Genomic DNA, 14,203 nt, shown 5'->3' on the forward strand with positions numbered 1-14,203 from the left:
TCGCTAGTCGCGTTACCTCTTTAACACAGAATAATTAGATCAATTAATTAAAAAAAAAAAATATACATCTTATGTATCTTAGGTGAAATTTATTCTTTAAAATGTTTACAAAACTTCTGTGTACCGATGTACTTGCTGTACGATGTATCAATAATATCATTTTTATAGGTTAGTGGAATGTTTAGAATAAGTCAAATTTTCCATTACGATTATTACTTTAAATAATGTCTTATTTTGCATATAGGTATGGGGTGTACGCTATACGCTTTTGATGTTGACACTTTCAAGTTGATAAACAAAATAAGTTGCTCCTATCCATATAACATACATGGGATCGTCGAAGGGCCTAATAATAAATTAACCGTGTTTGGTGCCAATTTTTTTTGCACATTTAAAATTTACCACAAAGAAGGAACGTTTACGTATGATTTAATGTTAAACATTCGTGCAACTAAAACTACCGCTATTGCTTTGTATCGTATACTTATTTTATAATGATAATAAAATATTTATTTTAGTATCGAGGAATGTTCCAAGTCTTACAAAAAGGAGCTCAACGACTGGATAATAGCGGCGAAATGGTTGACAATTGATAGATGCGATTATTTATGCGTTCTTCTAGCACATAACAATGTACGCGTGTACGATCTATTCAATGAACGTTATCAAAGTACATGGTGCGAAGAAAAATGCATTCTGTATCCTTACATTTAAATATAATTGTAAAAGTTATATTTTGAGATTAAACTTAACTTCTTTCTTAGATATGCTGGCTCTATATCAATTAATAATAATAATAAAGATATAGTTATTTTTAGTGGAACTGTGTATCAGGAAATATTAATATGGGAAATTAATCATACTTATAATAATGTTGAAACTTCACCAGTTTTGCACCGTTTACAAGGACACAATGTTTGTAACACATTAATTTAATATTTGCTTTTGTGATGTATTAGATCTTAAAAGTATAAATGTAATAAAAAATTCAATTTTAGGGTGTAATCTTTTCAGTTGCATATGATCCATTGGCACGACTTATTTGCTCTACGTCGGACGATAGAACAGTCCGACTATGGAAAATAAATAGCGACGAAAGCGATGAAAGTAATGACATAAATTGGAAAGAAGCAAGTGTAAAACTAGTACGAACAATGTTTGGTCATACAGCTAGAGTATGGAAATGTATCATTAGGGACAGAACTGTGATTACAATAGGAGAGGTAAACATTGTAATTAATACATAATAAACAATATTTTAACGAGGATAGCTCATTTTGATTGAAATATAATTGTAGGATTCTCTTATGTGTACTTGGTCATTGGATGGTAAATTACTTAGTAAAATTTGTGCCCATCATGGTGCTGCTATATGGAGTATCGATACATCGAATGATAATAAAACCATATTTACTGGAGGTGCTGATGGTGCGGTTCATGCATGGCCTGCTGGTAATGGTTGTATTAAAAAAGTTACAACAATACCTAAAGAACACGCATGCACTTTGCCAAAATATGTTTGCTGTTTAAGCAGCGGTAATCTTCTAATTTTTAACGAAAATGGTTTTCTATTCATCTTTGATAAATGCCATAGTAATCTACAAGAGTTGTTATACTTAGAAAAATATAATACATACTGTGTCATGGAAGTTTCTTTATGCCATTCCTATGTTTGTCTTGCATCAAGGGATGGATATATAGCAATATATAAAGGTAAGATGGTAATACGTAATACTGAGAAAATTATATTGACCATTACAATGTTATGTTATGCATAATGATTTGCAGAAACTGAAATTCCAACTGACAAGAAGTTGCAAAAGATTTTAGAAGAGAAGATAATGGAACATCAAATATTTTCTGTACAGTGGCTAAAAACAAACGAAATAGTAATTTGTGGAATAAATGGAATTTTAAAAATATTTAATTTCACTATAGAAGGTATATTAGGAAAAAGAAAAGCGGAATATTCAATGCCGAGTTACTGTTTAATTTTCATTACTCTTATCTTACATAGGATCAATTACTATGCAATCAATATGTCTCTTGCCTCGTAGTCGAGAACGTTGGTTAACAGCAGCAGTTTTATATAAAGGATTGTTAGTTTGTGGAGATAGAGCTGGAAATATGCATGTTTTCGAGTTTAACAAACCAGCTCCCTTATCCTATGAAACAACAAATGAAACCGAAACAGACAATAAACCTATTCAGACATTCGTCAAAATTCATGGGACAATTGGTGTACAGAACTTTATAATTATGAATTCAAAATTAATATCAGCAGGCCGTGATGGAATGTTAAGGTTTTATGAATTATGCGAACATAAAAGTGCAAAGTTACTGTGTACTTTACATAAAGAAAAGATGCCAATGGACTGGATTAGCGGTCATTTAAAATATTCCAACGATACTCTTATACTTGGTTTCAAGGAGGTAAATATATGTTTAAATAAATTTTATACTTACTTCTTTTCTCCCTCCTTATTATTTTTCACAGATGGAGTTTATAATATATAGTATGGTTCATCGTCGAATTTTAGCAAGAGTTCCTTGTGGTGGTGGGCACAGATCATGGGATTGTATGTTGCTAAATGAACTTATTACATTTATCTATATCCGTAGTAAAGAAGTACATAAATTTGATTTTCTATTAAATTCCTTAACATCGCCAACTTTATTAGTGAGTAATTGCTTTATATTTCTTTATATTTCTTTTCTTTTTTCATAATCAAATGAAACTGTGCAATTTTCTTACTAAAATGTTTAGAATGGTTTTCACACAAAAGAGATACACTGTATTAACCCGATATCAAAAATTGGTCAGTACAATATCTTTATATCTGGAGGTGAAGACGGTACTTTGCGCATTAGTTATATTTCAAGCGTATCAGTAGAAAATAATTTCACCTTTCGGACACTGGGTATATTTCATGGTCATATCTCTAGTATAAAGTTTATAGCTTGCCTAAAATTGCATCAATCATCTAATTATTTAAAGAACAGATATCTTGTTGTTTCGGGAGGTGGAAGAGCTCAAATGAAAGTTTGGGAAATTGATATAAAAGGTAGCGAAACATTGTTACATAGTGCAGATATTTCTTGCCACGATATTACATCCCATATGTTGTATGGATTCGATCGGCACCAGAAAAAACAGTGCGAAGAACCTTACATTGCACAACCTGAAACCCGATATATGGATGTTGAGATTTATCGTTACGATAAAAACTTACAATATGTACTACTTTTTGTTGCCTGTGCAGACGGATTTGTAAGGTAATTATTTTACTTTTATCTTTTACAATGTTCAAACGGTTTACAAAATATAGTAAATATTATTTACAGAATATTTTTATATGATATTAAGGCAAAGAAATTATCCTTGAAAGCATCCGTGAGGTGTGTTGACCGTTGTATATCAAAAATCACTATATTAACATGCAATGAAAAAGTAATTGCGTTAACTATGTCAACCGATGGAATAGGCCGATTTATCGACTTTACTGATTACATTTCGAAAATTATACAATTTCAACAAACTGAAGAGTACAAATTCCAAGACATTAAAGATGTATCCATCGCAGAATTTGATTTACACCAATCTGGAATTAATTCGTATGACATAAAAATGATTGGACAGGACGAATATTTATTAGGAACTGGTGGTGATGATAATTTATTTAGCATTATCCGATTTAAAGTTCAGTTATTAAGCGCCAAAGGACGATTAGATATTTTGCTATTGTCAAGATGGAGTACATCAGCTACACATGCTGCTCAAATTACAGGTACGTAATTACATTCCCTGCGTTTATGAATACATATACTTATAATGTGTTTATATTCGTATTCTTTAATTTTTTCATTTTTATTACGATTATCTGTTTAGGCGTAATATTTCACGAAAAGAATACGATTTTTACCGTTGGACTGGATCAGCAAGTAATTATGTATCGTTATGATTATAACGATGACACATTATCTGTAACAATATTGCAGAAGATCTTTACATTTGTGACAGATTCGAAGGGCATAACTTCATGGTATAATTCGAGGTACATCTTTTTCCATCCCTATGATACTCGATATCTAACGTTAATAGCTTTATTTTTATTTTATTTATTGTAGGGGTGAATCAGTTGCGTGCATTTATGGTAGAGGATTTGAAACATTGATCACTAAATGAAATACAACGATCTCATATACAACGATTTTCTACAATAAAATATTTTCTACAATAAAATAGCTTTCTCGATGTTCTTTTAAAAAGTAGTAAATAATTTCACTTTCTATCACCAGATGGCGAATTCGCATAGAAAGTAAACAATTTACCGTTCGATACAATTATTTTGTCAATGATACAAATATATTGTTGAATTCCTAAAAAGAAACTAAACTGTTTAAACGTAAGGTTAATAATTAAAACAGTAATAATTTTACGAAAATGACAAGCATTACAATCTCTGCGGTTCGAACCCGAACAAGCATTCTCGACAAATCGTTAAGTAAAGGAAAAGGCGAGGTTAGCTTGAGTTGTTTCGCACTGTTATTTTCAGAACTTGTACAGTACTGTCAAAATCGAGTTTATACTGTACCAGAATTACAAAATAAGTAGGTAAACATTCGTGATTATCGTTAATAAAAGCTGCTACGTAAAAATAGTATCCTTCTATTTATTGGTCAGATTGGCTGAAATAGGTGCCGAGGTTGGCCACAGAATAACAGATCTTCTCGTCGTCCGAGAGAAGGGAGGTAAACGTGAGATAAAGTTATTAAATATTTTATTATTCGTTAAAAGTACAGTATGGAAATCATTGTTCGGTCGTGAAGCTGACAAGTTAGAACACGCAAACGACGACGAGCGTACTTATTATATTATAGAAAAAGAAGCATTGGTAAATAAATTCATATCGGTTCCGAAAGATAAGGGAAGCTTAAATTGTGCCTCTTTTATCGCTGGAATAGTTGAAGCTATTCTTTGCGATTGTGGATTTGTAAGTATTAACTTTCTTTGATATTGCCGTTATTAATAAGAAAATCGAAAATGAATATATTTATATTTACAGCCGGCAAAAGTAACTGCGCATTGGCACAAGGGGACAACGTACATGGTTAAATTTGATGACGCTGTTGTTGCTCGTGACAAACAACTTGAAGATCGTTAAACGAATATGAACAGAGGAGAGTATAAAAAAATGGTAAAGTCGAATTCTGATTTTCATCAACCATTTTGTATTAACTTCAATCAAGTATTATATAATATGTATCAATGTAACTGATATTAATGATCACAAAGTATTTGTTCTGATTGGACTACTTTATTTTGTGTTAAAATATATATGCATCAACAATTTATTGGTATACAAAGTCTCTTTCTAGAACTTGCATTTCACCTCTGTCATATCTCCCACGTTGTTCATCCTGTAACAAGGAACACGTACTTCTAGTATGTATATGCTTTGATAATAAGTACTTTCAAATTATTTACTGATTTACCTTGCCACTTTTTACATCCCACACCATTAAGGCATATATTGCCACATATCCTGCGGTAAACCATAAGTGATATCCTGCTTTTAATTTTCCAATGTATTCACGTTTAAGTCTCAATGCAGCGTACCGTTCGTATGCAGTATCCATCTGTATATTTTGTGAATGTAAATTTCTAAATTACATAGATAAACTTCTCTAATTATACATCGATACGTACAACCATCGTTTGTCGTGCTGGGTTAAGGACCTCCTTCAAATATTGTTGACGTAATTGATTTCTTCTTGCGTGTCTAAATTCTAATATTTCCCGTTGCTTTGCTGATACATCGAACGAGTCGATTCTTGAAGAGCTCATCTTTTCGAATGAATCCTTTTTATTTACGAGTAAAGTGTTAAGTCCCGTAAAACACAACGACGGTAGTGACGCACGCGGCGTTAGTTACGTGATCGACTATACCTATTGCTCCATTTCTCGCTGGATAAAAGCTTTTTTCAATGTCGAATTGAATAAATGAAAAATGTTTCAAGCGTTTGTTTCAAACCATTACGCTTAAGTATTTTTTTTAAACCGAACGAATAAAAATTTGTAAAAAACAGGACAGTTTTATCGTATATATTAATGCGTAAAATGGAAATAAACAAATCTTCTAAACGCGAATAATGGACAGATTAGAATTTAATGAATTAATGCGCAAATAGTATTCCCGATAAAATGTATCTGCATTTAACGATAGACATGTGCACATAGGCGCTTAAAATGTGCGTTGTTAAATCATACTTATCAGAATCACATGACAAGGGCAATGTATGTATTACGGGCGATCATATTGAATTAGATTTACACAACATATTCAAAGTAAATGTGTATAGAAACGCACGTGAGTAGATAAGAATTATATATGATAATCTTCAGTGTCTCCCAATGATTGATCAAATTCTATTTAAATTACATTCAAATTGACTCGTTCCAATTTGTCAACTTAACTTGTTATATAACTAAAGAGTACGAGTATAGAAGTATATAAGTGGGTACTTTATTATATACTATATCATTATTGTTAATTATATTTCAGATTTTTTCGAGAGAACGATAATGAATAATTGTTGTTAGAAATTATTTAATAAACGCGGGAGTTGAGAAACGCTGTCAAACAACAACAGCTGACAACGATGAATCACATTGGAAGAGGGGAAAGGCAAAGAATATAGCAAAAAGAGAATACTTTATATTAAGTAGTTGAAAGTTGGACAGAACGTAGTATAGATAGATTGTGGATATTCGCTTGTTCGTGAATAAGCTTTTGTAACAACTGTTTCCGTACTTGGTAACGCATTCAAATCTATTTTACATAAACTTAAAAGTAAGCATATTATACATATAATTATAAATATAATAATGACATTTGTTTTCTTCACGATCGACGCAACGCAACGTTTGTATTCTTCGTTCTTTGTTCTTTCTTCTTGTCTACGTTGCTTACGTTCCGACCTACTACATTCTGGTATTATCATTAGAAATTTCTGAATCTTAATTCAATAATAATAAACACAATTACTACGGTTAGATATGTTTTACGGTTTTTCATGAATATTCTGTACGTTTCGCGTTCTTCCGCTTACGTGTAATTAGCGACAAATCAATTGATTTTTCAATCGAGAGCAGGAATTTCATTTAATGATTATTGTTTATTCTCTTGTTGATCTTTGTTCGTATGACTCAATATATTCAGATAAAATGTCATTAATAATGGCTGCAACGTAACGGTTTACGCGCAGTCTGTTAATGCATATTTTTGTTTCGTTTAATGCTATCGTGCGAATAAATCGAGCAATAAAGTAATCGTTTATTTTTTTACGGTAAAAATATAAAATTTTCAAGTAAACTTAACGATCCTTTGTCGAACACGAGATTTTTATTAATCGATACAATAATTGTGAATTACGTAAAATGAAACGAAATACAAAACTGCGCGATTGCAACTGTCCTTTGTGATAACGTTAATTTGTCGGAATCTAGTTGAATCTGCGATTCGTTTCGAGTTCTGTTTTGCTTAGAAGTTTATTTGGCAAAATTATTTAGTGGACATTATTTATTTCCAGGTATAATTCCGAAACCATGAGGCTGTTTTTATTTTTAATTGCGGTAATATTTGCCACAGTGGAAGCTGTATCTTTTTTCGAATTAGTCAATCAGGAATGGACAACCTTTAAGGTAATAATAGAATTTCTATCTGGATTATCTTTACAAGACCTATCGCCAATGTAGCAGTAATTCGTATGTACTTTGTATAGAGCACTAAAAATTTTATGTCCCGAGATAAATCGGTTGTTATTACTAGTAAACGATGTCCAAACTTTATCGTTGTATCTGTCTTTATGTGTAAATAATATTATTCTATGTTATTATTAATCGCTAGATGGAACACAACAAAGTATACAAATCTGATGTCGAAGAAAGATTTCGAATGAAGATATTTATGGACAACAAACATAAAATTGCTAAACACAATAGTAATTACGAAATGAAGAAAGTTTCATATAAATTGAAGATGAATAAGTACGGAGATATGGTGAGTGATTTGTATGGGATAAATAATTTTGTTGTACGTTATCGAACGTACTTACTAGAAGCTGTACAATCGCATTTTTTAGCTTCATCACGAGTTTGTGAATACATTGAACGGTTTCAACAAATCCATAAATGTTAAATTAAGATCTCAAAGGCAACCCATAGGTGCTTCATTTATTGAACCAGCGAATGTAGAACTACCAGAATCTGTAGATTGGAGAGAACACGGAGCTGTAACTCCGGTTAAAGATCAGGGACACTGTGGATCGTGCTGGTCATTCTCTGCAGTAAGTTTTACGATTACCGACGTGTAAAATTATTTAAATAGAATTAATAGACTTTAATCGTTATGTAGACTGGAGCTCTAGAAGGACAGCATTTTCGACAAACTGGGGTTTTGGTTTCTTTGAGCGAGCAAAATTTAATCGATTGCTCTGGAAAGTATGGAAACAATGGATGCAGCGGAGGATTGATGGATGGAGCCTTCCAATACATTAAAGATAACGGAGGTCTAGATACAGAAGCTACTTACCCGTACGAAGCTGAGAATGACAACTGCAGGTAAGGATTTTGTCAGAAAATCTTTCCAACATGCAATATTTAAATTATAAATATATTATAACTATTGTTTAATCTATAGATACACCCCGATGAATAGCGGCGCTTCCGATATTGGTTATACAGATATTCCAAATGGAAGTGAGAAAAAACTGAAAGCAGCAGTTGCCACCATAGGCCCTGTCTCTGTCGCTATCGATGCGTCTCACCAATCATTCCAATTTTATTCCGAAGGTTTGTTTGTTTATTACATTACATAAACCAAGACTGGGATTTACACTTTTATGTACAAATTATAGGAGTCTATTACGAACCCGAGTGCTCTCAAACAGAGTTGGATCATGGGGTGTTAGTGGTGGGATACGGAACTGATGAAAATGATCAAGACTACTGGCTTGTAAAAAATAGTTGGGGCGAGACATGGGGCGACAAGGGATATATTAAAATGACCAGAAATAAATCGAATCATTGCGGTATTGCCTCTAGTGCTAGTTATCCTCTTGTTGGATCTGGAGCATAATTTATCTATGTTAAGGATAAGGATTTTACATGCAAACACACGTATACAAATAATTTTAATATATATAAATAAAAGGATTAAAAAAAAAGAAAAGAATATTAATGAAGAGGGGTGTTCAATTTCCGATTCGCCTGCAGATAATAGATATTTGAATGTATTATATTGTATTAACGTTTGTATATCCATACATCGAGAAAAAAGTAAATATATGTTTTTTGATTAAAATAAATGAAAGGATTTTTTATTACTTGGTTTTAAACGTCGAAAAAAAATATTCTCTGTAGCATCTATCGTTAGGTTTGTGATATGTGTCGACTTTTTAATGCTAAGATACACGAGTTCCGTTAAGTTAACGGAACATCGTGAAATCTGTAAGCGGTTAGAGTCGACAAATTACGTATCGTTGGTGTTACAAAATATATATATATATAAATATATAGCCGTAAAAATAATTTTTTATGATTAAAGTTACGAATGTGTCAATTAGTATTGTGCGAGGCATAGTTGTCAGCGCATTACTTTAAATCGTACTTACAATTTATAATAAACATAACCTAAGAGATCTCCAAAGTGGCCGTCGTTTGTGTCATGCATTCGGTGATTTAACTAAATGAGTATGTATGCCTAGAAAATTGATCAAAAAATGTGTTTCTTTTTCAAGTATAGCTTTCTTTAAATCTTCCGTTAAAATTTCTTCGCTATTTCTTCTGTTTACTTTTATCGTACACCTCTGAAAACCGCTTTCAGCGGTTTCAATAATATACTGTAACAAAAATATTACTTAAGTTATTAATAGTAATAATAATTATTGAAAATTCTTGATTTGTCTAGATTTGTTTCATTTATTTAGATATTTATCCTCTTTTTTTTTTTACAGCTACTTATACGCAATGGGTGAATTAAATGTTTGTTTTCAAATAGACACTGATAACCGTGAAAATTTTCCATCTGTAATTGCTTTTCTAACATTTAAAAATCAAAGAGATGCTTTCTACGAAATATTTAGAATATGGGAGGAAAACCATTTGGTGCCCGGATGGACATTTCAAATAGCGTTGGGAAGTAAAATAAGATATATGTTGACGCTGCACAACGACTCTATAAATTATTATCATTTTGCGAGATTATTTAAATCACAACTTTTAATTTCATGTATACAAAATAGACAGCAGGTAAGTTTAAGGAGCATAGTTACGCGTTCAAATATCTTTTACTTTGTTTAATTTTTATCTTTTTAGTTTATGTTTGTTGCTTTTAGGCAGAGATAGACGAAGATGAAAACATAAGTGTATTAAAAGTTTTGAAGCATGTAAATCCAAAAAAATTGAATCAACTTGAAAAGCGTCTGGTAACTCCGCAACCTCCGACAAATCAAATTATGGGGCCATCATTTCCGGGAGTGCAAGAATTTTTTAAAGATTTTATATTATTTGCATTTAACCCAATTTTTTATATTCATTTAGAAAATTGTTTGATCCATGAGATAATGGAATTGAACGACACTCAATTTAATAATAGCGAGATCGAAGACTCGGGTAATAATATGATATAACATTACACACACAACATCATACATTTACATTTACCGCTGGTACCTTAATTATTTAATATTAATTATTAATTTATGTTTTACGATAGAGACAACGGTCGACGAGCAAACTCAACAAAATTTTAGTACTTGTTTATCCAGTTTAAGACTCCTTGCGAAAATGTTAGGCCTCCTTGTGTCGTTACCGTACAGGTCAGAGTCAAATAATTTTAAGGAGTTAGTAGCAACTCAAGTAGAAGTAAGAAGCAAAGTAAGTAGCATCATTTCTCATCGCTTATCTTTTACATACTATTAACACGTGGTATTGATATGTTGTGCTTTTTATTTAGGTTTTACCAGCACTAAATTTACACCTTTGTCTTCAGAATGCCCTAGTATTAGGAAAATTATCATTAACCATACCTTGGATAGCAAAATACCTAGCTATGATGGATACTGCATCTCTTCGATTACCATATTATAAGCAAACCTTGGAACTTTTATATTGTATTTATAAAGTTGTAAATCATTCTGACTTTTTAGCGAGCGACAATTTTATTTCCCAACAAACAGCTATACTTCTCAAGTCTACTTTAAGCTGGTTGTTTGAATTACCAAACTTTCCAAAAGATTTCTATTCCACGTGGCAAAAGACGCATAAAGCTAAAGAATTGCGAAATTTGAAACAACTTGACAAACAGTACGTGCAAGAAAATATACTATTAGGAGAGCCCGCAGTGTCTGTTTCATCAGCTAAGTGTAATTTAGACAAATTGGATATTATTAATGAGAAGACGTTACGTATATGCTGTCCGTTGATTGGACAAAACGTGCCCATATCAAATTCCAAGACAAATTTAACCAATTTGAATACAAATAGACACATTAAGTTAGTTTCTAGTCAACTTCATAAATCTGCTAAAGGTGCGGGTATAAAGCATTTAGAGGTAAGTTTGTTAATTATTACGTTTGTTACGTGAGAAATATTTTCATTGTTTGTTTAATTTCAATAGTTGCAATTAGAAGAGGCATTTTTTCACGGACAACCGGCTTCTACTCGGAAAACCGTTGATTTCGTATCAGAAAGAATTGCTTCGACTTGTGTGAAGCATATATGTAATACTCTGTTGATGTCCTCTAGGGAAACAAATCTAAACAACTTTAGGAAGCTTTTGAAAAAAAAGCAAGAACAATTATTCGAGGAACAACTATTTAACAACATTACAGACTTTAAAGTAAATCCGTGTATCTTTTTATTAGAGTAGTAGTATTGTTAAAAAAATATTCATTTTAACACTAACATATTATACTGTTTAGGCTTCAGTGGCTAACGACATGAACACCTCAGCTACAAATATGTCGAAGGAATTGAAAGACCAATGCGAAGCATCGATACCGGGGATTTGTGAATTACGGGTAACTAAATCCATAGAATCTCTTTTAGCCGAAGACTCTTTGATATCTGTGAAGGAAATGTGTATTAAAATTGCCACGAGATTAGCTACAGAACGTATACATCAATGGATACAATCCCACATCGTGGGCGGATCATTATTTATAAAAGATATGGAGCTTGAATTGAACAGATTTTTAAGGAACAACACAACCCTGCAACCTACTCAAGAAAAGAGACATAATCCATCTGCTGTTAGCCCAACAACTATTACCGATAATTTAAGAGTAATTATTTACACCTCTTGCATTTTATTTAAACATCTACTATTTGTTAAACGAAAATCTATTATTATTATTCGTGTCTACTATGATTTTTATAGGAATTTATATGGGACATCCTCGATAATGGTGGGGAATCGTTAACGATATCGAGTGTGTCAACCATATTGGATAATTTATACCAAACTCTAAATGAAAGAGCTGATTTAGTAATGGGGCCGGAGAAAGTTTTGTACTCTCTCAGTACAGATTTTGCTTTATTTTTAGGTAGAAATATCACAAGTTTTTTCATGATATTGCAAACTAATAAGTTGATTTAATTTCTTAATTGTATATTATAGTTGCGTATCGGAGTGATATATTTATTCCGGAAGTCGAAGAAAGGTTTATCAAAATATGGTCTATGAGTCGTTGTACAGCTTTAGAATCAGATTCACCTATACATAGAATACTCAGTTCTAGAAACATTATGCTATTAGCTCAACCGGAAAAAGAAGATACTTGGCCAGTATTCGCAAAATTTATTAAAAAGTTGATAAAGAAGAATGTTTTAGACATCAATAGCCTCAGCGACCAGTGTGTAGCTCTATTTAGGCAAGATTGGCCTGTGGTAAATATCCCTTTATATTCTATCGATTGTTTACGTTTGATTACGTCTCAACTATCGAAACTATAATATCTTTTTATCGCGTTCTCGCTTGTAGCCTACATTGAAGCATTTGTCAAAGTGCTTAACCGAAATTATAGCAGATTTTAAAGCATCGGACGAAACAACAGCGAAAGTAAAATATTTACTTGGTTGGATAGCAGAAACCTACAGCGAATTAGAGTTTTGAGAGATATTTATTATACCTCTCGAGAGACTGATGTTCATCAAATTCAGTAGTTAATCTCCCAGCTAGCATGTTGTATAAATTATACAATTTTTGTGGATATAAGCATGTAAATTATTGTACATTAATTAATTTAATGACGAGTGATACAAGTGTTTAACGCAATAACTTTGAAAATTGTTACTACAGTATCGTTGTAAATTGATAATGGCAGAGATCCCATTTTATTTTGGACCTGTATAAAATCTACCAACTCTTTTAAAGTATTACGATGAAATCTGATCGATTTTACATTTATGTAATACACGATATTTTTCTAGATAAAGTATTCAAATATTACTTAAGCTTTTATTGCGTTGTATCTGTACAAACGACGAATTGAAATTTTTACTCTTAGATTCTAAATCGTTCCGTGTTTTATATGTCGAATGTTAATTGTTGCATTTTATTCCAGTAACAGCGAAACATTAACTTTCCGTATTTGTAAAATGTAAAATAAACAAAAATTTGTTTTATAAATTCGTTCGTTATTTTATTTCCCATACTTTCGATGAATTATCTCGGTATAAAAGTATCAAATCTCGTAGCCAGAAAATAATTCTTCGAGAATATGCGCAGCATACGATGCGCGGGCGACTTGAGCGCGAACAAATTTCGTAGCAGTTCGGCGCCGTCGCTCGAGGAGTTCGGGTGTGATTTGTTCGTTCGCAGTTGCTCGCCGAATATGTGTATACACGTTGCACAATTTAATCCCAGTTATTTCACATTGCAAATGTCACTCTCACCTTTGATACGTTTGTGGAATACTTTCTACGAGGAAAAGTGCACCTTTTAATAGAAACTTGGCTCGATGCTTTATCTGGCGTTTATTTATTTCGGTTACTTTTAACAACTATCAGAGGAGCTCGCGTTGTAATTGTTTTTTAAGGCTTGTACCATCACCGTAAACTTACAGGTATTATCGCTGCTAGACGAAGACGCTTATACTTTGCCCGCGTTGTCCTAGTCGAAGCAATCGTGCGTCGATC

At 32.2% G+C, this 14,203-nt stretch overlaps 6 protein-coding genes across 8 annotated transcripts in view; 5 read left to right on the top strand and 1 right to left on the bottom strand.

The window, feature by feature from the left end:
- Rept (RuvB-like helicase 2 rept) overlaps positions 1 to 1,092 on the top strand; it is a 63,530-nt gene extending 62,438 nt beyond the window's left edge. Inside the window, exon 8 of the mRNA XM_076898079.1 lies at positions 1,081 to 1,092. The gene's annotated coding sequence lies outside the window, so the exon portion shown is untranslated. The remainder of the gene's footprint in view (positions 1 to 1,080) is intronic.
- On the top strand, positions 92 to 4,399 carry LOC143425345 (tRNA (34-2'-O)-methyltransferase regulator WDR6-like). Of its 2 annotated transcripts, XM_076898072.1 has the most exons (14): positions 92 to 168; positions 245 to 422; positions 519 to 698; positions 765 to 915; positions 999 to 1,223; positions 1,299 to 1,713; positions 1,789 to 1,941; positions 2,018 to 2,433; positions 2,498 to 2,680; positions 2,768 to 2,921; positions 3,024 to 3,276; positions 3,346 to 3,788; positions 3,890 to 4,055; positions 4,129 to 4,399. In XM_076898072.1, the coding sequence occupies exons 1-14, from the start codon at positions 102 to 104 to the stop codon at positions 4,184 to 4,186; spliced, it is 3,042 nt and encodes a 1,013-aa protein (XP_076754187.1). In that variant the 5' UTR covers positions 92 to 101; the 3' UTR covers positions 4,187 to 4,399. The 2 variants fall into 2 exon arrangements, with proteins under 2 accessions (XP_076754187.1, XP_076754186.1); XM_076898071.1 differs by having other exon boundaries at positions 2,768 to 3,276; positions 4,129 to 4,398.
- A 21-nt stretch (positions 4,400 to 4,420) lies between these two features.
- LOC143425350 (trafficking protein particle complex subunit 5-like) lies at positions 4,421 to 5,167 on the top strand. The gene is made up of 3 exons (XM_076898082.1): positions 4,421 to 4,611; positions 4,685 to 4,994; positions 5,067 to 5,167. Exons 1-3 carry the CDS (start codon positions 4,445 to 4,447, stop codon positions 5,163 to 5,165), a joined length of 576 nt encoding a protein of 191 aa, XP_076754197.1. The 5' UTR covers positions 4,421 to 4,444; the 3' UTR covers positions 5,166 to 5,167.
- Positions 5,168 to 5,217: 50 nt separating this feature from the next.
- Nd-b15 (NADH dehydrogenase (ubiquinone) B15 subunit) lies at positions 5,218 to 5,889 on the bottom strand. Its single transcript, XM_076898083.1, has 3 exons — positions 5,711 to 5,889; positions 5,497 to 5,640; positions 5,218 to 5,421 (listed from the first exon to the last, which is right to left on the bottom strand). Exons 1-3 carry the CDS (start codon positions 5,846 to 5,848, stop codon positions 5,353 to 5,355), a joined length of 351 nt encoding a protein of 116 aa, XP_076754198.1. The 5' UTR covers positions 5,849 to 5,889; the 3' UTR covers positions 5,218 to 5,352.
- Positions 5,890 to 6,803: 914 nt separating this feature from the next.
- On the top strand, positions 6,804 to 9,176 carry Ctsl1 (cathepsin L). The gene is made up of 7 exons (XM_076898080.1): positions 6,804 to 6,818; positions 7,594 to 7,705; positions 7,911 to 8,063; positions 8,146 to 8,349; positions 8,418 to 8,623; positions 8,703 to 8,854; positions 8,920 to 9,176. Exons 2-7 carry the CDS (start codon positions 7,610 to 7,612, stop codon positions 9,138 to 9,140), a joined length of 1,032 nt encoding a protein of 343 aa, XP_076754195.1. The 5' UTR covers positions 6,804 to 6,818; positions 7,594 to 7,609; the 3' UTR covers positions 9,141 to 9,176.
- A 423-nt stretch (positions 9,177 to 9,599) lies between these two features.
- On the top strand, positions 9,600 to 13,414 carry Dlt (codanin-1 like protein dlt). 2 transcript variants are annotated; one of them, XM_076897872.1, is made up of 10 exons: positions 9,600 to 9,754; positions 10,018 to 10,312; positions 10,399 to 10,675; positions 10,779 to 10,939; positions 11,019 to 11,615; positions 11,682 to 11,903; positions 11,986 to 12,348; positions 12,444 to 12,609; positions 12,684 to 12,952; positions 13,047 to 13,414. In XM_076897872.1, exons 2-10 carry the CDS (start codon positions 10,031 to 10,033, stop codon positions 13,176 to 13,178), a joined length of 2,469 nt encoding a protein of 822 aa, XP_076753987.1. In that variant the 5' UTR covers positions 9,600 to 9,754; positions 10,018 to 10,030; the 3' UTR covers positions 13,179 to 13,414. The 2 variants fall into 2 exon arrangements, with proteins under 2 accessions (XP_076753987.1, XP_076753988.1); XM_076897873.1 differs by having other exon boundaries at positions 10,062 to 10,312.
- The last annotated feature ends 789 nt before the right edge of the window (positions 13,415 to 14,203 follow it).

Source organism: Xylocopa sonorina, chromosome 7, assembly GCF_050948175.1.
Source record: "Xylocopa sonorina isolate GNS202 chromosome 7, iyXylSono1_principal, whole genome shotgun sequence".
In the NCBI taxonomy this organism is placed as follows: Eukaryota; Metazoa; Arthropoda; class Insecta; order Hymenoptera; family Apidae; genus Xylocopa; species Xylocopa sonorina.

Excerpts from the sequence above, each read along its gene's own strand:
- Dlt (XM_076897872.1), top strand. The coding sequence starts at position 10,031 with ATGGGTGAATTAAATGTTTGTTTTCAAATAGACACTGATAACCGTGAA. Across the intron at positions 10,940-11,018 it reads AAGTAGAAGTAAGAAGCAAA|GTTTTACCAGCACTAAATTT; the intron begins GTAAGTAGCATC and ends CTTTTTATTTAG. Across the intron at positions 11,904-11,985 it reads ACAACATTACAGACTTTAAA|GCTTCAGTGGCTAACGACAT; the intron begins GTAAATCCGTGT and ends TATACTGTTTAG.
- LOC143425345 (XM_076898071.1), top strand. The coding sequence starts at position 102 with ATGTTTACAAAACTTCTGTGTACCGATGTACTTGCTGTACGATGTATC. Across the intron at positions 1,224-1,298 it reads CTGTGATTACAATAGGAGAG|GATTCTCTTATGTGTACTTG; the intron begins GTAAACATTGTA and ends ATATAATTGTAG. Across the intron at positions 3,277-3,345 it reads TGTGCAGACGGATTTGTAAG|AATATTTTTATATGATATTA; the intron begins GTAATTATTTTA and ends TATTATTTACAG.
- LOC143425350 (XM_076898082.1), top strand. The coding sequence starts at position 4,445 with ATGACAAGCATTACAATCTCTGCGGTTCGAACCCGAACAAGCATTCTC. Across the intron at positions 4,612-4,684 it reads GTACCAGAATTACAAAATAA|ATTGGCTGAAATAGGTGCCG; the intron begins GTAGGTAAACAT and ends TTTATTGGTCAG. Across the intron at positions 4,995-5,066 it reads TTCTTTGCGATTGTGGATTT|CCGGCAAAAGTAACTGCGCA; the intron begins GTAAGTATTAAC and ends TTATATTTACAG.
- Nd-b15 (XM_076898083.1), bottom strand. The coding sequence starts at position 5,848 with ATGAGCTCTTCAAGAATCGACTCGTTCGATGTATCAGCAAAGCAACGG. Across the intron at positions 5,641-5,710 it reads CAGCACGACAAACGATGGTT|ATGGATACTGCATACGAACG; the intron begins GTACGTATCGAT and ends CAAAATATACAG. Across the intron at positions 5,422-5,496 it reads GGGATGTAAAAAGTGGCAAG|GATGAACAACGTGGGAGATA; the intron begins GTAAATCAGTAA and ends TCCTTGTTACAG.
- Ctsl1 (XM_076898080.1), top strand. The coding sequence starts at position 7,610 with ATGAGGCTGTTTTTATTTTTAATTGCGGTAATATTTGCCACAGTGGAA. Across the intron at positions 8,064-8,145 it reads TGAATAAGTACGGAGATATG|CTTCATCACGAGTTTGTGAA; the intron begins GTGAGTGATTTG and ends CGCATTTTTTAG. Across the intron at positions 8,855-8,919 it reads ATTCCAATTTTATTCCGAAG|GAGTCTATTACGAACCCGAG; the intron begins GTTTGTTTGTTT and ends TACAAATTATAG.